The sequence below is a fragment of the Malassezia sympodialis genome, genomic scaffold (assembly GCF_000349305.1).
Source record: "Malassezia sympodialis ATCC 42132 genomic scaffold, msy_sf_6, whole genome shotgun sequence".
Taxonomy (NCBI): Eukaryota; Fungi; Basidiomycota; class Malasseziomycetes; order Malasseziales; family Malasseziaceae; genus Malassezia; species Malassezia sympodialis.
The window spans coordinates 123,877-142,690 of NW_017387804.1; the positions used below are offsets into that span (position 1 = coordinate 123,877).

At 59.0% G+C, this 18,814-nt stretch overlaps 11 protein-coding genes across 11 annotated transcripts; 5 read left to right on the top strand and 6 right to left on the bottom strand.

Moving 5' to 3' along the window:
* Position 1: 1 nt before the first annotated feature.
* MSY001_1460 (uncharacterized protein) lies at positions 2-1,553 on the bottom strand (the record flags this gene model as incomplete). The annotated part of the gene is made up of 3 exons (XM_018883262.1): positions 2-711; positions 837-1,226; positions 1,256-1,553. The coding sequence occupies 3 exons, from the start codon at positions 1,551-1,553 to the stop codon at positions 2-4; spliced, it is 1,398 nt and encodes a 465-aa protein (XP_018740039.1).
* A 125-nt stretch (positions 1,554-1,678) lies between these two features.
* On the top strand, positions 1,679-2,196 carry MSY001_1461 (uncharacterized protein; the record flags this gene model as incomplete). The annotated part of the gene is made up of 2 exons (XM_018883263.1): positions 1,679-1,970; positions 2,108-2,196. The coding sequence occupies 2 exons, from the start codon at positions 1,679-1,681 to the stop codon at positions 2,194-2,196; spliced, it is 381 nt and encodes a 126-aa protein (XP_018740040.1).
* Positions 2,197-2,214: 18 nt separating this feature from the next.
* Positions 2,215-3,061, bottom strand: MSY001_1462 (uncharacterized protein; the record flags this gene model as incomplete). The annotated part of the gene is made up of 2 exons (XM_018883264.1): positions 2,215-2,426; positions 2,452-3,061. 2 exons carry the CDS (start codon positions 3,059-3,061, stop codon positions 2,215-2,217), a joined length of 822 nt encoding a protein of 273 aa, XP_018740041.1.
* A 287-nt stretch (positions 3,062-3,348) lies between these two features.
* MSY001_1463 (uncharacterized protein) lies at positions 3,349-3,855 on the bottom strand (the record flags this gene model as incomplete). The annotated part of the gene is made up of 2 exons (XM_018883266.1): positions 3,349-3,430; positions 3,464-3,855. 2 exons carry the CDS (start codon positions 3,853-3,855, stop codon positions 3,349-3,351), a joined length of 474 nt encoding a protein of 157 aa, XP_018740042.1.
* Positions 3,856-4,016: 161 nt separating this feature from the next.
* Positions 4,017-5,450, top strand: MSY001_1464 (uncharacterized protein; the record flags this gene model as incomplete). The annotated part of the gene is made up of 1 exon (XM_018883267.1): positions 4,017-5,450. One exon carries the CDS (start codon positions 4,017-4,019, stop codon positions 5,448-5,450), a length of 1,434 nt encoding a protein of 477 aa, XP_018740043.1.
* A 26-nt stretch (positions 5,451-5,476) lies between these two features.
* MSY001_1465 (uncharacterized protein) lies at positions 5,477-6,910 on the bottom strand (the record flags this gene model as incomplete). Its single annotated transcript, XM_018883268.1, has 1 exon — positions 5,477-6,910. The coding sequence occupies one exon, from the start codon at positions 6,908-6,910 to the stop codon at positions 5,477-5,479; it is 1,434 nt and encodes a 477-aa protein (XP_018740044.1).
* A 252-nt stretch (positions 6,911-7,162) lies between these two features.
* Positions 7,163-9,218, top strand: MSY001_1466 (uncharacterized protein; the record flags this gene model as incomplete). The annotated part of the gene is made up of 2 exons (XM_018883269.1): positions 7,163-7,371; positions 7,397-9,218. The coding sequence occupies 2 exons, from the start codon at positions 7,163-7,165 to the stop codon at positions 9,216-9,218; spliced, it is 2,031 nt and encodes a 676-aa protein (XP_018740045.1).
* Positions 9,219-10,036: 818 nt separating this feature from the next.
* Positions 10,037-12,216, top strand: MSY001_1467 (uncharacterized protein; the record flags this gene model as incomplete). The annotated part of the gene is made up of 2 exons (XM_018883270.1): positions 10,037-12,178; positions 12,202-12,216. 2 exons carry the CDS (start codon positions 10,037-10,039, stop codon positions 12,214-12,216), a joined length of 2,157 nt encoding a protein of 718 aa, XP_018740046.1.
* Positions 12,217-14,867: 2,651 nt separating this feature from the next.
* Positions 14,868-15,299, bottom strand: MSY001_1468 (uncharacterized protein; the record flags this gene model as incomplete). The annotated part of the gene is made up of 1 exon (XM_018883271.1): positions 14,868-15,299. The coding sequence occupies one exon, from the start codon at positions 15,297-15,299 to the stop codon at positions 14,868-14,870; it is 432 nt and encodes a 143-aa protein (XP_018740047.1).
* Positions 15,300-15,490: 191 nt separating this feature from the next.
* Positions 15,491-16,193, top strand: MSY001_1469 (uncharacterized protein; the record flags this gene model as incomplete). The annotated part of the gene is made up of 3 exons (XM_018883272.1): positions 15,491-15,741; positions 15,800-15,827; positions 15,918-16,193. The coding sequence occupies 3 exons, from the start codon at positions 15,491-15,493 to the stop codon at positions 16,191-16,193; spliced, it is 555 nt and encodes a 184-aa protein (XP_018740048.1).
* Positions 16,194-16,264: 71 nt separating this feature from the next.
* MSY001_1470 (uncharacterized protein) lies at positions 16,265-17,662 on the bottom strand (the record flags this gene model as incomplete). The annotated part of the gene is made up of 2 exons (XM_018883273.1): positions 16,265-16,331; positions 16,380-17,662. The coding sequence occupies 2 exons, from the start codon at positions 17,660-17,662 to the stop codon at positions 16,265-16,267; spliced, it is 1,350 nt and encodes a 449-aa protein (XP_018740049.1).
* Positions 17,663-18,814: the final 1,152 nt, after the last annotated feature.

Below are 18,814 nucleotides of genomic sequence, written 5' to 3' on the forward strand. Positions count from 1 at the left end.
GCTATACAGATGCGGATGTAGGTGGTGCTGGCTCGACGGACCTGTCGCTGTCCGTGGCATGCGAAGGCGTCTCGAGAGACTTGAGCAGCTCGTCCCAAAGCGCCAGGCCCTGCTCTTGGAGGGCCACCTGCCCTTCCACGTAAAGACGCAGCATCTGGTGGTCCTCATGCTGACGGCCCAGCTCAAACACACGGTGCTCGAGCTCCGCATGCTCGTTGAAGGCCTGGGCATGCGTGTGAGCTGTCTGCACAGCCTCCTGCAGCTCACTAATGCGCCCGTCCAGCCGCTGCAAACGCTCAATACGTGCCTGCTCTTCGTCGACACCCCACATGCGGTCCATCGTGGAACGTACGTAGCCACGGAGACCCGTCCCGCGCACAGCCCCGGGCTCAGAGATACCCTCAGCATCGCTCAGCCCCGTAAGGCGCTCACGCTCCGTCACGGCCGTGTGCAAGTAGTCGGTGAGGCCCTCAAAATCAAGCTGTTTTGCATCGCGCTGCTTCAATAGCGCTTTGTGCGACTGCATAAACGCCTGCTTGGCATGTACGAGTGTCAAAAGGTCGTCGGTCACCTGAGAGGTAAACCGCGTCTCCAGCTCGGCCATCGACTTCATAGCCGCACCGACACGCTGGAGGCCGCCCGCCATGCCGCTCTCAAGGACGGCCAGCTGCTCAAATGCATGTCCCATATCATGGTAATCTGTGCTCAAATCTTCAGTAGATGCGCCCAAATGTGTAGAATACAATTCGTCGTAAGCGACCACTTCACGCCTGCATGAGTCATCGAGATCTTTCGCATAAATCGGAAGCATGCCAGGCATGGACCGACATACGTACCAGAAACGTGCGTCCGATTGCGCAGGAGCACCCGCTCCAGCTGCAAGTTGCGATCTTCCTGCTCCTCTAGCTCGCTCCGCACCGCCACAAACTTCGGGTCTGGACGGCGCACACGCGCAAAAGCATTGATAAAGACATCGCCCATCGACTCGAGGAGGCCATGGTGCGCAGGTGGCGGAAGCGCCTGAACATGCGGCCCGGCACTGACGCCCATCGACTGCCCCGAGTACGAGTGCATATCAATGTGCCACTCGCTTGATTCCAGAAACTGCTGCACAATCTTGGCACGCTGCAGTGTCGGATGGCGACAGACACGTTCCAGGAAAAGCTGGAGCTCCATGCTCCTCCGCTGAATGAACTCGGGGCTGAATCGATCACCTGTCAAATAGCCTGTCGTCAGCGAGCCGTGATGTACGTACCAATGCGGTGTTTGTCCGGGAGGGGAGGGATGGTGCACGCAGGAAAGTCCTTCACGAGGGCATTTCGCAGAAAAACAAAGTCTTGAAAGCGTTTGCGTGTCACCATGTACGAGCGAGAAAAGTGCGGGAGACTCGTCTCCGCGCGGACCCCGTACGAAACAAAGGTCTGTGATCGCCCTGCCGTAGAGGGCGTGTCGCTGGCATCACCACTCGAAGTGCTTGGAGATTCCTTGCGAGGATCGAAGATCTGCACCCTTAGCTCGCCAAGCCAGAGAGACGACTCTTCGTCTGTCGCCATCACTCGCTCAGGTGGCGCTCACCGATCGCGATGGCGGAAGTCGTGCACAAGCCCCTGGGCCCAAGCCGTCGTCAAGGCATATATCCCCTGTCCGCACGTGCCGACGCCCACCCTACCCCGCTGCCATGACACTGCCGTACGTGGTCGATGCGCAGACGTCGCTATCGCCTGCCGAGCTGCAGGTCTTGCATGACCAGTACGAGACGGAGGCCTCTTCTGGACACATTACAACACAGACCAAGTTCAACTATGCTTGGGCGCTCATTAAGAGCACGCACAGGCAGCAGATGCTTCAGGGAGTGGCGCTCCTTACCGACATTTACCGCACGGATCCACCGCGCCGTCGCGAGTGCCTGTATTACCTAGCGCTGGGCCACTATAAGCTATCTAACTTTGATGAGGCGAAGCGGTTCAATGGTATGCAATTGTTCGACTTACAGCAGCCCTCTTGCTGGAACGCGAGCCAAAAAACATGCAGGCGCAGAGTCTCAACACGCTCATCGAGCAAGGTATTGCCAAAGGTGCGTCACCCCGAAATCTCTGACAGCTTGCAGAAGGGTATATTGGTATGGCCCTCTTGGGCGGCGCAGCCACCGTGGCAGGCGTTGCACTGACCGCGCTCTTGCGGCGCAGTCGTAGGTAGTTGGATCCGTTACACAAGTTACCCTTGAAAGGCAATCCCTTTCAAATGCGTCTCAGCTTTGCCGCCACTTGCAAAGCCCGTTCCCTCGCGCACGAGCGAAATGATATCTCGAGACTTTCTGATGGGCGCACTGCATTCAGGGCACGCTGATGTGTCCCCCTTCTTTAGCGGTGCGCGGATGAGCGTATCTGTGCATGGGGTACAAAGCACATGGCCACATGAGCGGAGTACTGATGTGAGTGGTAGCGTACACACCATGCGTTCGGGAAGTGGGTGAGTATTCCTTCTTGCAGCAGGGGCAGTAGAGCTGCGAGTCGCCATCGACTTGGCGTTCATGAAAGCACACATCCACTAGATTCTTGGAAAGGAGCTTGTGGGGATTTTCGGAGGAGGCTGTGCACATGGTCGTGGACGCCCGGTTGTCCACGAGCGTCAAGGAGCTGTCAGCACTGCTGACATGCTCCGGCGCTTGACTCGGCAGCCAGAACGCAGGCGTAGAACGTGTCTCGCCCGCTGCCATGCGCTTACGTGTCTCCGTTTCATCGTCATCCAGCTTTCGCTTCTGTGTGATGATCGCATCGCCTTGAGCAAACTGGGCTACCCGCTTAGCCTGCGCTTCCTGCTCGGCGGCCTGTGCTTCCTGTGCCTTGGACCGCAAGGCGTCCTCGCGTTGTTGAGAAAACTCCGCAAGCTTCGTCTTTTGATGAACTAGATCGGTTAGAATGCACTCTTTGCAATAGAGATGGCCTTCGGGGCAAGTCACGGGGCGTTGGGCCGTCTGCAGGCACAGGTAGCACGCATAAAAGGCACGCATGTTTTCCTTGCTGAGCCGCACACTACGCGAGCCCCAGCGATCTTTGAGCATCCTGGCATAAGATTCAAAGGACCTACTGATACTCGGCATAGGTAAAGTGGCCTAGCGCCGTATTCTGCTTGGAATGCCGCGTCATCGGGTACCAAGCAAGGCGTGTGACACGATCGGAAGGTGGAGTATGCAGAGGAAGTATGCGGATGCTACAGGCGCTTGGTCCGCGGCGGCGGTAGCAGCATCAGGCCTATAGGCCACGCAGCGCCGCGTCGATGCGCCAATGCCTGACAAGCATGGGATGGCTGGTGACCTCAATGATCATACGTAGAACCTATAGATCGAGGCTACAGGCCCTCGCCGGTAGCTTCCTTCATACTGAAGCCCTTCCACTGGCCCGGGGGCGCGGGAACCTGGAGGGGTTCGTGCCTAACAGTTAGTATCCAGCACATGAGTACGTACGGCTTCCAGTCGATCATTTTGGTGGCGAGGTGGAACTCGTCGTGAGCCTGGTCGAGGATCTCCTCGATCAGACCCGCGTCCAGCTCCTTGACCACGTCATCGATGGCAGCCTCCGAGGCGTACGCATTCCTGCGCGAGTTTTCGGTCATCGCAGCACGCACAATTGACAGGCGCTGCTGCGTCACAGCCTCCGATGACTGGCGGAATACGGCCGAAGAGGGCAGAGCCTCGAGAACACCGAGTGTCTTGGTATACAACGACTCGAGCTCAGGCAGGGGGTCCGGGTGAATCTCTAGACCAGCCATGTTCGTGGTGCGCTTCGTGCGCATGAATTGGGTCGCATTCGCGCGGACGGCCGAAGGCACATAACGTGCAACCCGAGTCGCAAACATCTTGGAACAGCGCGCGGAGACGGTGGGCGGTCGGCGATGAAAGCGCTACGGACCCGTCGCGTGGCTCGGCCGATATCCTCCACATGCAATCCGCGACAGGTTGCAGCGCAGGAGGCCCGCGGAAGGACGTCTGACGACGATGGCGTACGAGGCGCCCCCCCATGGTACGTATGTCGTTGGCTCACTCGGCAGAATACCGAACAGTGATGGGTCATGGGCCTGAAGGACCGCCGCCGTACTACTACGACGCCCCTCCACCGCAGCATTCGATACCTGTACCTGACCCGGGGTTCTACGGCCCACCTCCCCGCCCAGGGCCGCCGCCTCTGACCGAGCATCACCGGCCTCCCTACAGCGGTGGAGCTCCGGATCACCCCATGCGGTCCATATCTCCGCCACGCCATGGACGCTATGCTATGGAGCCTATGGATTATTTTCCCATGGGGCCGGGCAACGCGGACATGCGTCCGCCCCTCCATGATGACCCAGCCATGTTGGCGCACGATCCTATGGCTGTGGAAATGGGGATGAGAATGCCAATATCACGCAACATGCATGATCCTGGACTTGCGCCACCACCTGCACGCCTACCAAGTGGCTCGCATCGTCCGCCGAAGCGCATGCCACCTCCGCTAGCTGAAGCCCCTATCTCGAAGCGTGACCGCAAGCGCAAGGAAGTTCTTGATCGTCTGGAGCGCACACACTGGGAGGGTTTCGAAAACAGGGACCCTGTATACCACGAGGCCTACGTTTCACTGTCGTCCATGCACCATGCCCTGCTCACCCGGCCGTCGCTGGTGCGTGAGTATGCGCTGCAGTTGGCCGACCGCACAGTCGAGCGTGGAGCGCAATTGCGGTCGGCAGAGCTATACTATGCTTTTCTCGTTGAACGCAGTAAGCGCTCGTCTGAGGCCGAGCGGAGCAAGGTGGAAGACGAGGCGCGCCTGGCCAAGCGCCATGTGCGCGACAAGCTGTTGGCTGTGATTGAAGAGCGCAAGCACCGCCTCAAAGAGGAGCGCGACGGAGGTGATTTCGCTGCCGACTTTCTTTTGGAGCCATCGCAACGGCAGCACTCCACGCGACAGCTGCGGAACAAAAGCAGCCACCCTAATGGGGGCCCCACGCGTTTGGGACGCCTGCTCGATTATGAGGACTCTGCCACAGGCAGCCGCCAAGGCGTTGTGGATGCTGTAGCCCAGTTGCTCGGCTGGTCCGAAATGGAGGCAGCCGCAACGATCACTGCGGCCAGCGCAGATGAGAACACCTTGCTGTGTAAGGACGCAGAGGGTACAGAGATGCGCTTGCCCCTGCTTGATACATTTTCAATGCAAACGTCGCTGCTGGCAGGCGTCAGTCTAGCAGCTACGGCATCAAATGGAAAGGGCAAGAAGAAGGGCAGCAAGTTGGTGTCCACGCCCTCAGAACGCTCCGAAGACGACGACGCACCCACTACGCCGCTTCTGTCATCGGGAGGTGGGCGTCTGCGATGGGACACTGCGAAGTGTCTAAGCCAGCTGACCTTGGCCAAGGACTTTGAAATCGAATCCGACTTGATCAATATCAACAAGCTGGGTCAAAAGCGGCGGCGTCGCTAGACTATAGTACACATGCTATTGAAACATTAACACTCGAATGTATGCTTAAGCAGCCGAAGAATTGTGTCAGGGACACAGTCTTGTTCCACAGCGTCGCAACCGACGGTGTAGCGGACCTGGGCCGGCGCAAGCCCATTGAACGTCGACGAAGCACACAGAGTGTAGGCACCCATGTTCTCATAAACAAGCCAGTCCCCAACGTCGAGATTGTGGGGTAGATGCGTCAGCTTGAGAATGCAGTCCATGCTGTCGCAAGTCGGGCCCCATACGCTGCAGGGCTGCAAGGTGTCCGCCTCGATGCCTGGAGCAGGCAGGTCAGCGCGGTAGACAAATTCGCGCTCCATCGAGAGAACTTTTGGTTGCACAGTTTGGTGGTCAAACAAAATGCAGTTGAACGCACCATATGTGCCATCATTTTGGTAGTACATCGCCATCGGCTTCATACCACTACCGTCTTCGTCCTCATTTTCACTCAGACGGCGAGCAATAATATTGGTGGCAAGGGTAAATGCGCGGTAAACAAAGTAGCGACCAGGCTCGGCGATGATGCGGAGACCATGGGGGTGTTCTGGCATCCGCGAGCCACCTGGCGCAAATTCTTCATCCGGGAAGTATTGGACGAGCGAGGAGCGTACAACACTAGCAATAGCTTCAAAGTTATCATGCTCAAAGCCGCCACCGATATCCAGCAAGTCAAACTCGTAACCGTATCCACGTCCCATATCAAATACCTGGCGAGCTCGGTCAACGGCGTCGCGGTACGCCTCAGGGTCATAGCAGCCGGAACCGACGTGGAAGCTAACGCCGACCACATCGAGCTCAAGCTCGCGCGCCTTTTCCAGCAGGCGCGGCACATCCTTCAGCGGAGCACCAAACTTGATGCCCAGTTGACACACACTTTTCGAGTCATCAGTCAATATACGGATGACCAGCTTGCAGTCAGGGTGAAATTTTTTCATTTTGTACAGCTCGTCCATGTTGTCGAACGTCGTCAAGCCAATATTCTGCATTTTTGCACGGCGCACAAACGAGGATGCTTTGCATGGGTTCGCGTAGATAATGCGCGAGGGTGAAACATTCATATCCAGCACTGTCTGGATTTCACCATTAGAAGCACAGTCGAAGCCGATTCCCAAAGCAGAGAGAAGCTGGAGAACCATCGGTTCAGGATTGCACTTGACTGCATAGAAAGGGATGACTTGGGGGAGTTCACGGCGCCATCGCATGTACTGACGGTACACCTGTGCCAGATCAGCGATAAAAAAAGCATTTTCTCCATCAGCCTCGCACGCATCGACATCGACGCCGGAGAGGACGGACTTTAGCTGCAATGTCGTCGATCCGCGGTATAGGGGCTGGCCGATGCTAGTCTTAGCCACTGGCACAGCTGCAAGCTCGTCGACATTGTCCGGCGGTGGCGTCAAAGAGCGCACATCGCGCAGCACAGGAGTAGCGAACATCCTAGATTTATAAAAGTGTTTTGAGATGATACCTGAGTTTAAGATTGCCCAGTTCGATCCGCCCGCTGCCCGGAGAAGGTGTTAAAAAGCTATAGCGCGGTGGCGAGATTCCTTCCTCGGACAATAATTTTGTAACACGCAAAAATGAGATTCTCCCGTTTTTACCGCAGTTTTACCCACATGGTCTCCACGTGGAGGGAGACCCCTCTAACGCCAAGCACCTATTTCCACATCGGACTTCGCCTGGAAGCGATGGCGCGCACGGCCAAGCGTGACGCGACATCGCAGCAGCCAACTTCGTCTGGACTTACAAAAGAAGGAGATGAGAACTCCATGTCACAAAATGAGAACAATTTACCCCAACCAAAAAAGAAGCAGACAAGAAGGAAGGTAAATATGGCCTGCATTTATTGCCGAAGAAGCCATATGACATGCGACGAGAACCGCCCTTGCCAACGATGGTACGTTTCATCGACTAACTATCAGTATTAAGCGCGACATTGGGCATTTGTGTCGAAACGAAGTTACGCCATCAAATTCTGGGTCATCTCGGAACCGAAGCGCGAGGAAACAAGCAGAGTCCCCTATTTCGCCATCGTCGACCACGATGATTTCGCCGCAGGCTCTAGTGGACATCGCCTCGAGTACAGGCCTTGTTCATCAAAATCTAGAGCATTCTTTAAAAAATTCTGGCATGGTAACACTTGAGCAGACGCTGCGGTCTTCCCAGAGTCCTTCATTTACGCAGGATACGATAAATCCGAGTCTTTCTGCAACTTTTGGACACGGCATGAGTTCCTTTCCAATGGGCTTTGGCGCTTCTGGGGCGGATGCTTCATGGGAATCTCATAAAACGAAGCGCGATATGGACTCGACGGTGCCGCTCTTGCGCCAGCTGGAAAGCTACACAAATAATCCGCCGACAAACGCGGATGAATTGAGGGCTTTCAGTGGGACATCCCAGCCTATGTTCGGAACGTCATCTTTGACGGTGCGCCCTTCTGCTGTGAATGTCAACACAGGAAAGACAACACACAGACACGGTACGCAGCTGGGAGGTACAGCATGGCTGGGTCTCGGAGGCTCAACACAATTGACTGGTGATGCTGGCAGTGGTGGCGAAATCAACCTGCTAAGTGAGTTTCTTGAGTCACTGGATGATCGCCATACAGAGGACCTGATGTTGGTACCCCCCAAAACTGAGTCATGTCTGTCTATGAATGGTTCGTTGCTTCATCGACTACCAACGGAGGGGCTGCTGGATTCGCCACCCTCAATGGCCACGACGGACCCCAGTACATCTCTTCCTGCTACAGACACGGGCCCCTTGTCGCTGCTGGAACCCCATTCATCGTTTCGCATGGACAATAACAATTCTCAGCGCCCACGTCGGCATTCAGTGAGTGATGTTGGTTCTGGAAAACCGGAAGCAGCATCGGAATCAATGGAGGATCGGTATGCAGAGATGGCGGCTTCGGCGCCACAAATACCGCCGCCGCCATCGGCGCCTGCAGAGGAGCACTCTGCCCCGCCATACCCTCCGTCGCTGAGTAAGACAGCATCGAAGACAGAACGATTCCTCCTAACAGCAGCTGACCAGACTGATGGTAGTCGTGATGAGCGTCTGCGGAAGGTTATTCAAGCAAAATGGGAAGCAGGTTTGCTTCGACCCTATAACCATGTGCACGGCTATACCCGCCTGAACCGTTGGATGGAAAACAATGTGTCTGCTTCTTCCCGGCGGCGTATCCTGAAGCTCCTTTCTGTCTTTCAACCTGTCTTTTCATCACTGGCTAAGAACCTGACAAACTATGACCTTGTTTACATCGAAGAGGCATTCGAGCGGCTGCTGCTGGATTACGACCGAGTGTTTAGCATCCAAGGGATTCCTGCCTGTCTATGGAGGCGCACTGGTGAAATCTATAAGGGCAACAAGGAATTTGCCAACCTCGTGGGCATGCCCATTGAATCTTTGCGCGATGGACGCCTTTGTATATACGAGCTCATGGCAGAGGAGAGTGCAGTAAACTATTGGGAAAAATATGGCTCTGTATCTTTTGACCCCAGTCAGAAGGCAGTGCTTACCATGTGCAAGCTGAAAACGAAAAATTGCGTCCTCGCCCGGGCCATGGCCTCCGCGCAGGCGTCGGAGGCCGCGGATAACTCTCTGCAAGAAAACCACCCTGGAGAAGGTGACACTGAATACAGTCCTTCTACAGTAGATGCGACGAAGAATACGCCCGCATGCATCTCATGCTGCTTCAGCTTCACGATCCGGCGTGATAAATGGAATGTACGTGAAATCTAACTGACATGCGTAGATCCCTACAATGATTGTGGGAGTATGTATACCTGAGGAGGACATTGACACAGCAGAATTTTCTACCTACTAACCCACCATCCCAGACGCGAACGTAAGCCAGATGCGAGGTCGCGCGCGAGAAAAAAATGCCACGTGGGACGTGGGTGGACCCCGTGTCAGTTATGTGCAAGGGGTCATAGTCGGCGTTCGCAGCGATCCCCCCCATGTAGCCCTATGTATGATTAGGCGAGCACGCGCCTGCCGTGCAGAGGCGCGACGCGGACGGTGCGCCAAACCCCCGTTCGAAGTCCCCTCCCTCTCCCTATTGACCAGCATCACCTAGGAGACGATTGCCAAGGTTGGCAATTAGTGCTCGGTCAGTGACGGGCCGTATGTCTGTATTGAATACAGCATCGGGTGCGCCTCCTCCAAAGGTATCGCGGCAGGCCGCAGCCTTGCGCACAGTAACACAGCCCTTGCAGACGGCAACGAACACGCTAGGATCCAGAAAGCGGACACGAGATATGGCAACTATGATTGACAAGCGCCACGGCAGTCAGGCTCGGACGGGTGCATCTGTTGCACAGGCTCCTCTGAGCTCTGCACTCCCTGCGCGCACACCGGCGCAGGCCAAGCCTGCGCCTCCGATCATACAACCACGTGTACCTATGCCTGACGCTTCGCGTCCGCCGACGCGTCTAGAACGAGAGAAGAAGCGCCACTACAATGATCCACCTAACGTGGGACCTTGGAAACTTGGTAAGCTCGTTGGACAGGGAGCCTCAGGTCGTGTGCGACTGGCCATACACTCGCGCACGCAGCAGATGGCGGCCGTGAAGATTATTCCTAAGCAAATGCTCATTAATAGCCGCATGAGCCTCCGCGATCTCAGTGCAAAGCAGGATAAGCTTACGCTGGGCATCGAGCGTGAGATCGTGATCATGAAGCTCATTGAGCACCCGAATCTGCTGGGCCTCTGGGATGTGTATGAGACGAGTAAGGAGCTTTTCCTGGTCATGGAGTATGTGGCTGGTGGCGAGCTCTTTGACTTCTTGGTGGCCCGGGGCCGACTGCCTGCGGACGAGGCGCGCATGTACTTCCGCCAGATTATCTTTGGTGTGGACTATTGCCATACATTCAGCATTTGTCACCGTGATCTGAAGCCCGAGAACCTTCTCCTTGACGGCACTAGGACCACGGTCAAGATTGCTGACTTTGGCATGGCTGCTCTGCAAACAACTGAGAAGATGTTGGAAACCAGCTGTGGCAGTCCCCACTATGCATCGCCTGAAATTGTCAGTGGCCGGTCCTATGACGGCACTGCTAGTGATATTTGGAGCTGTGGTATCATTCTTTTTGCCCTGCTCTGTGGTCGACTGCCCTTTGATGATCCTAACATCCAGATGCTGTTGGGGAAGGTACGCTCTGGAAAGTTTGCGATGCCCAATCATCTGGAGCCCAGTGTCAGAGACCTCATTTCACGCATGCTACAGACAGATCCACAAAAGCGTGCCACGATGCGCGAGATTTGCTCCCACCCTTGGTTCACAGACAATGGTCGGCTGTCATCAGAAAACCCTGTGTCGAGGGAAGTCAGCGCTCTTTCAAATGAGCCTGTGAACCTAGCAGACATTGACCCGGATATCCTCGGCAATTTGAGCACTCTGTGGCCAGAGTTGTCACACGAACGAATTATCCGCCGCCTGCTAGAGCCGGGCCCGAACTGGCAAAAGACCTTTTATTCATTGCTTGTAATCCATCGTGATACATATGGTACGGACGACGAAGACGAGGACTTGGAGGAGCTCGATGAAGATGACAACTTGGCATTGGAGAAGAAGCGGGAAGAGGAACAGAAGCATGCGACATCACCTCCAGTGCCGACGCAGCTGCTGCCGGGGACACTAGCAACCGGTCAGGTCAATACGAAGCCTGCTTCTCCCAAAGCCTTGCCGCCTATTGTACCCGCAGCTATGGGCTCGGCAATGATCAACAACAGTCTGGGTCTTGTGATGGATGCGCGTAAAACGAGTGGGTCAGCTGCCCGCGATCTGCCGACTGACCGACAGCCTGGTCCTGTCTCAGCGTCTGTCGTTGACCCGGCCCGTGCTACGTCGGCGTCGGCGTCGGCGTCGCCACCTACAATGCATTCACCAGGAGCAATAAAGACCCAGCCCAATTCTTCTGCCGTTGTATCCATGGTCGAGCAAGCTCCCGCGCCTGCTCCGCCGACTCCGCCGAAAGACAGGTCGGTATCGTCGGGCCAGGGGAAGACCGCAGCCGCATGGTTAATGGAGCAGACGAAGGTTGAACAGATTCGTGCCGAACGGATGCGCGCTGAAGTGGCCAAAGTCGAGCAGGCTCTATCGGATCAGAAGAAGCAAGAGCAGCTCAAGGCTGAGCAGACCAAGGCTGAACAAGCCAGGGCTGAGCAGGCCAGAGTTGAGCAGGCCAAAGCTGAACAAGCAAGGGTTGAGCAGGCCAAGGCTGAGCAAGCAAGGGTTGAGCAGGCCAAGGCCGAGCAAGCAAGGATTGAGCAGGCCAAGGCCGAGCAAGCAAGGATTGAGCAGGCCAAGGCCGAGCAAGCAAGGATTGAGCAGGCCAAAGCTGAGCAAGCAAGGGTTGAGCAGGCTAAGGCCGAACAAGCAAGGATTGAGCAGGCCAAGGCTGAACAGGCTAAGGCCGAGCAGGCCAAGGCCGAACAAGCGAGGATTGAGCAGGCCAAGGCTGAACAGGCCAAGGCCGAGCAGGCCAAGGCCGAACAAGTGAGGATTGAGCAGGCCAAGGCCGAACAGGCGAAGGTCGAGCAAATGAAGGCCGAAAAGGCTCGAGCTGAGCAGGCTAGGGCTGAACAGGCTAGGATTGAGCAGGCCAAGGCCGAACAAGCAAAGGTTGAGCAGGCCAAGGCCGAACAAATGAAAGCCGAGCATCCTCAAGCCACCCAGCACCAGGCTGAGCAGGCCAAGGTTATAATGACTCAGCCTCTTAGTCGGGAAGACGTTAAGTCTCACGTTCCTGGACGTCGTCTTTCGTCTTTCTTTCACACGCGGCCTTTTGCTGGACGTAAGGCGTCACTGCCGATTTTGCGTTCGTCGTCCACCGCGAGTCAGCAGCAGCCGCAATCTACTTCCGCGTCGCCAGCTGCCTCTATGCCTGCATCACGGAATGTTTCTCCTGCGCCAGCCCAAGGCCGTGTCTCCATGAAGGCCTCTGCGCTTGCATACTCTGACCGTCCCGTATCGCCTGTTTCGCAACCTGCACCTAAGCCGGCGCCGATGACCCAAAGGCGACCTGTACCTGACCCAGCTAAGGCATCTGCTCCGGTAGAGGCGCCTGCTCCGGCAGAGGCGCCTGCTCCAGCAGAGGCATCCAAGTCTGGTGAGTTGACGGATACATCGTCCACCATTATTCACATTGTCCCCGCAAATAAGGCAGCGTCACCGACGACCCGGTTGCCTTTGCCGCCCGTGGTGACAGTGCAGTCGCCTTCTGTCTCGCTAGCTGGTTCGCCAGAGCCCACGAGCCGTGCACAAGCGCCAGAGCAGAAGCGCTCTCCTGTGCAAAGCTCGCCTGCAGCGCCCACCTCATGGACACAGCGTCTTCCATCGCTGCAGCAAACGACACCGTCCAAGCGCAACGTGTCTCAGACAAGCGAGGGCGATGACTCTTTGATGCGAATGTTTATGCGGGAAATCGCCGACGAACTCGACTCGCTTGACGCAATGGGCGATGCGCTCTCTATGCCAAATTACGGTACTCCATGGACACGTTCGGGAGCAGCGAAGTCACCGCTTGTGTCTGCGCCCCAGAAGCAGGCACCTAGCATGGAAATCGACTCGGATCCCAAGGACGAGTCGGTACCCGCGGTGCAGCCGCTCGTTGTGTCGGAATCGTCGATTTCCCAGGACTCTTTGAATGAGTCCTCAATGAGCAGCCTCAACCGGTACGAGGACGCGGACGAGACATCGCTGCTTGTGGCAAGTGTAGATGCAACGGCGCCTGCCCCTGGCCAGCCGCGCTCCCGTGTGCCGACGCCAGTGTACGCGGCATTTGCCAAGTGCCCGGCGCCGGCCAAGCCGCGCCCTAGTGAGCCACTGACGCGCGCTCCTCGTCCCGCAATGCGCCCCCGTATGAGTGAGCCATTGACGCGCCGACGCTCGACTGAGGGCCGGGCGTTCCAGCCAGGCATGCCGCAGGTGCCGCAGCCTATGGGTGCGCGCGACATGCCGGCGGTACCCAAGACAGCACAGCCGACAGAGGGCGCACTGCCGCCCCAGTCGCCGCCTCTGCTGCAAGCGCGTCCTGCGAGCACGCTCGGTACAATGCGGCCGTCATCGCCGGTGTTAATTCGCCGTCCTGCCAGTGCTTTGGACCCAGGGGAGCCGCAGGTGCGTGTGCCCATCACGGCACCAGCCCAAAGCCCCGTGCCGCCGGTGACCAAGCCCGCGCCGCGTGTGTTGTCGCAGCCGGCGCCTACGACTGCGACGGCGCAGCCCCAGAGCCCAGTGCCGGGGGTGTCGCAGCCGGCGCCTACGACTGCGACGGCGCAGCCCCAGAGCCCAGTGCCGGGGGTGTCGCAGCCGGCGCCAACGACTGCGACGGCGCAGCCCCAGAGCCCAGTGCCGGGGGTGTCGCAGCTACCGCCGCTCACCTCACTAGCGCCCAAGGTGGCTGCGTCGCCTGTGCCAAGTGTGGCAGCATCCCGCGGAGCCAAGAGCCCAGCGCTAGGAGACACGCCATCGATGCGAACGCCACAAAGTCCTGCACCGGTGGCTAGCAGCAAGGTGGGACCGCCCATGTCGCCTCGGATGGGCGGTCAGCGTGCGGCGTCGGGCAGTTCGTCGCGGCCCTCGCTGCGCCCGCGTCGGAGCTTGATGGGCGTGCTGCGAGGAGGTAATGATGAAGAGCTCACAGGGCTAGGGCTCGATATCGTGGGTATTGAGAAGGAGGCTGCGCATGTACCGCGGCCCACGTCACCGATCAGTGGTGAGGTGCCATCGCTGGGAGCGCGCCATTCGTGGTTCCACACGCTTCTGCCGAGGCGCCAGACGCATGTACTTATGTCCGTGGAGAACTTGACGGTGACGGTGGAGCAGAGTCGGCAACTGCTGCAGCAGCTGGGCTCGACGCCGACGCAAGCGGCGCGCTCGCAGATGAGCCTGCCGCTCACCCAGCAGGGTGCACTGCAATACCTGCTGGAGGAGCTGGTGGATCCCGCGACCAAGGTGCGCACCAAGTGCAAGCCGATGCGTTTCCGTGTGGAATACACGATTCTGCCGGTGAGGTCGCAGCCGAGCCGGGTGGCGAGTGGCAGTGGCCATGGCGATGGGACGTCGCCCAGGCTCGGTGCACCGCTGTCGCCGGGCATACCGGGCTTTGACCCACGGGCCGCGCGGCGGCCCATGTCGCCGGCGCTGGGCGGCGCGGCGAGTCCCATGCTGCCGTCCGTGGGGGCAGAGTCGCCGAGCCAGCCGCCCTCGTTTGCGACGAGTGTTACCTTTACGCATGAGCGTGGCTCTTTGTCGACGTTCCGCCTTCTGATGGATAAGCTTCACGACGCGTGGACCATGGACAACACCTCGTAGAACCTTCGTTTGGATATAGTTTCTATCTTTCATTTGCTACGGCGGTCATGCTGGGGTATCCGGGCAGTGGCTAGTCCTTCTCGGTGCCGATCTGGTCAGACGAGCGCACAATCCAGTCGCGCAGAGACGGATCTTCCACCACGAGGCGGTCGCCGGCGTACATCTGGTTGACCACCGCTGCACGCTGAAGGACCTTGAGCTCGGCACGCTGGTCCTCGTAGAATTCAGCGAGCGACGGGGTTGGGGGCGCGGGGACAGCAGCTGACGTCGACGTAGGCACCTTGGACAGCTTTTCCACACTCGCGCTCACACTCTGCGACACCTCCGACGTGCCGGGGTACAGGTAGGCGCGGAACGAGTCGCGTGCGCGGCGCTCAAAGTACTGGCGGAAATTGTACGAGTTCTGATGTGAGTTCGAGGTACATACAAAGGCGCGCGCTGTCGCGAGGTGCGCGCGGTACAGCGCTTTGATCTGCTCGCGAGTGGGCGCAGCAGCCGACATGTCAGAACGGTGGGAGGTTGTTGCCACCGACGCCCGGCCTAGATGGTCTTAGCTAAGCAATCATCGGTCTCTCCACGATGGTAGGCACGGACGTGGGCGAGCCGGGGCCGCTGCCGCCCAACGCAGAGCGGCTCACTGTCACGCCGCAGCTGCGTACGTGCTGGGCCTAACGATTAGATGCCTTGCTCACGATGATCCGCGATAAGAACACGCAGCGCTCCGACTTTATTTTCTACTCGGACCGCATCATCCGCCTGCTGGTCGAAGAGGGCCTGAACCACCTGCCCGTGGTCGAGCACAGCGTCGAGACGCCAACAGGCATGTCGTACAAGGGTGTCGCGTTCCAAGGGCGCATCTGCGGAGTATCGATCCTGCGTGCCGGCGAGGCCATGGAGGCAGGTCTCCGCGAGTGCTGCCGGAGCGTGCGCATCGGCAAGATTCTGTACGTCCCTGCTCTAACCACAGCATTCAGCGTGTATGTGCAGGTCCACTGATCGCAGGACGAGGGCACCGCCAAGCCCAAGCTATGTACGTCTGCGCAACTAACAAAGTCTATGCCAAGCTCCCAGAGGACATTGCGGACCGGTGGGTCCTGCTGCTCGACCCCATGCTCGGTAGGTCGACCACGCACTGACACCAGCTACGGGCGGCTCGGCCATCCAGGCCATGCAGGTGCTCGTCGACCATGGCGTGCAACCCAGCAAAATTCTGTTTCTCAACATGATTGCCAGTCCCGAGGGCCTGCAGAATATTTGGCAGGCCTTCCCGGATGTGCGTGTGATCTCCGCCTGGGTCGATGCGTGCCTGTCAGACCAACAATATAGTACGTGGATATTGCTCACGCCAGTCCTGCCAGGCCTGGGCGACTATGGCGATCGCTACTACAGTGGTTAGATAGTGGAAATGCGGTACAGCTAGCCCGCCAGCGCCGCTGGCGGGGCCTGCCACGCCAAGGTACCCTGCCCTCACAGCCAGGAGGCCTTGGGTGTATTGCGTCGCATACAGAAAGGCAGCCACTGCGTGTCCGTATTGCTGTACTGCGGTACGACGCGCCCGGCCACATACATAGTGCCTACCTACCGAGACGATACCGGCTGTACCTCCCAGAACGACCGAGTGCCTGGCGCAGCAAGCCGCGGCAGCGCCAAGGCCGGCGCCGCGTCGTCCTCCGTCGCCGGTGGCCCAGCTGCATTGCTGGCTGCCAGCGCGCGGGGAACCGGCACAGCTGCGGCGAGCATGCGCAGTTGGGCCATGTGCCGGAGGCGCGCCTTCATCGAGCGCCGCCCCGTGCCGGCCGCATAGTTGGGTGCGCGCAGCTCGACGCTTTCGACGACAAGGCTGACACCGTCGTGGGTGTTGCCCCAGCTGCGGCTCCGTACACCCCCGCGGTGGCATCCCTTGTACAGTATCAGCTTCGGCGCGATACGCAGAATCACAGACAGGTCGCACGTCGAGTGGGGGACCAGCGACACTGGCTCTGCCGGCGGCCGTTGTGGCAGAGGCTCCCCCGTTGCCTTGGCTTGGCGCTCAGAGAGCGTGGTCCACGCCTGCGCCACACGGCGGCTGCCGCCGCCACTGAGCCACTCGGGCACGCCAGGGATCGGGGGCGCCTCAATCCAGCCCGCATGTACGCACATGGCCAGCACGTCCGAGTCGTCCGTGTACACGTCAGTGCCCCACAGCTTCCGCTGCTCGAGACTCGGCTGCGCCCAAAAGTCCCATGCTGCCTGTTCGAGCTGTGCGTCCGAGACAGGCCGGGCAGGTGCCATGCTACGCGCGCGGTACGTGGGCAGCAGTGAACGCCGCAGGCGCTTGTCGCGGTGCGCTTGCTGCTGCTGCTCATGCCACGTTTGCGAGAGGCGGATTTCGCGGTTGATACGTGCATGCTCCAAGCCGCGCCACCCGAGGCGCCAGCGGCCACGGAAGAGATCGGCCGGCGGCACCGACGCCGGTGAAGGCGAGACACCCACCGACGGCGTGCCTCCATTGCGTGCCTCCTTTTCCATGCGGTCCAGCACCTCTTTCTGTAGGCGCGCTTCTTCCTGTTGCCACTCATCCTCAGTGATGCCGAGGCCGATGGTGCGCCCGCTAATGCGCATCTCGACGGTGGCCCCGACATTCTGCACGAGCAACTCGGGAGAGAGCCCCGAGGGGCCAGTGGGGTCGTACACAAACGAGCCAAGGTGTTTCACCGCCCGCCCGCGGTCCAGACCGAGGCCACACGGCAGTCCCATCTGTGTCGATTCGCCCTGGTGCTCGCGCCGCGCCATTTCCTCCATTTGCTCGCACCGGTCAAGGAACTGCCACACGGGCTCATTATCGACGCGAGGCCCGGAGCTTAGCTCGCGCAATTTGAGCTCCATAGGGTCCAGCTGTGCTTCAAGCGATGCCAGCGGGACTGACCCGTCAGCAGCACTTGCTGCCGGCCTGGACTCTTCGACGGGCGCTTGGGCCGGAGCCGGCGGTGGCCCTGATACTGGGCCATTTAGCTCGGACTCGACAGGCCGAGGCGGTGCATGGTGGTGGTGGTGGTGGTGATGGTGGTGGTGGTGGTGGTGCGCATGCGGGTGCGCATGCGGGTGCGCATGCGGGTGCGGGTGCAGGTGCGGGTGCGGGTGCGGGTGTGGGTGTGCGTGGATATGGCCACCATGGACATGGTGCGCGTGGTGAGTATTCCCCCGAGGCGGTAGCACATGGGAGGACGACGCGCCTTCACGTGCCTCATCGGGATGAGTCCCTGCATGCAATGCTGCGCTCGGGTCGGCGTGTGCATGCGCAGAAGAGTGGTGGTGGTGGTGCATGTGCGGCACATGAGGCGTGTGATGGTGGTGATAACGGTGGTGGTGGTGGTGGTGGTGAGGAAAGGGCACATGGGGGGCTGATACGTTCCGCGGGTCATTCGAAGGTGCATACTCTGGGCGCTTCGGCTGTGTGGACGCGTCGTAGGGCATCGCTGCAGCAGGCCCGTTATGCTCGGTGCCTCGAGGAGGCAAAGGACGGGAAAGAGCAGGACCTAACTCATCTCGCGCATGGTGCGGCTCCGCCTCGCGTGCAGGCACCCGTACGGGTACAGGTGCCCGTGCATACGCAGAAGGGGGAGCGGGCGCAGCGTCCGTGACCGGCGCAGAGGGGCCAAATGTCACGGGACCGTCGCTCCCAGGTGCCCCGATGCGTGATATAGGCGGGGTAGGTCGTACGGAGGGAACATCTCGTGGTTCAGAGTGTCGCATTTGCTCATGTGCTGGCTCTTGAACATGACTTTTCGGCTCCACGACCAGGCTGAGAGCGTCTGGTGCTGGACTCACCACGCGCTCTGGTGCAACGCGGCTCGACTCCTGGTCAGAGATCATGGCGCTCAGTCGCATTGGATCGTCACTATGCGTCTTATACTGTGGTCTTTCTCTAGGTGTCTCGTTGTGCTTGAGAAACTCGGGGGGAGGGGCATAGAGCGGTCCTGCCTGCGGCTGGTCCATGCTCGGTGGCCCAGACATGGTGGTACCACGAGGGCCACGGCC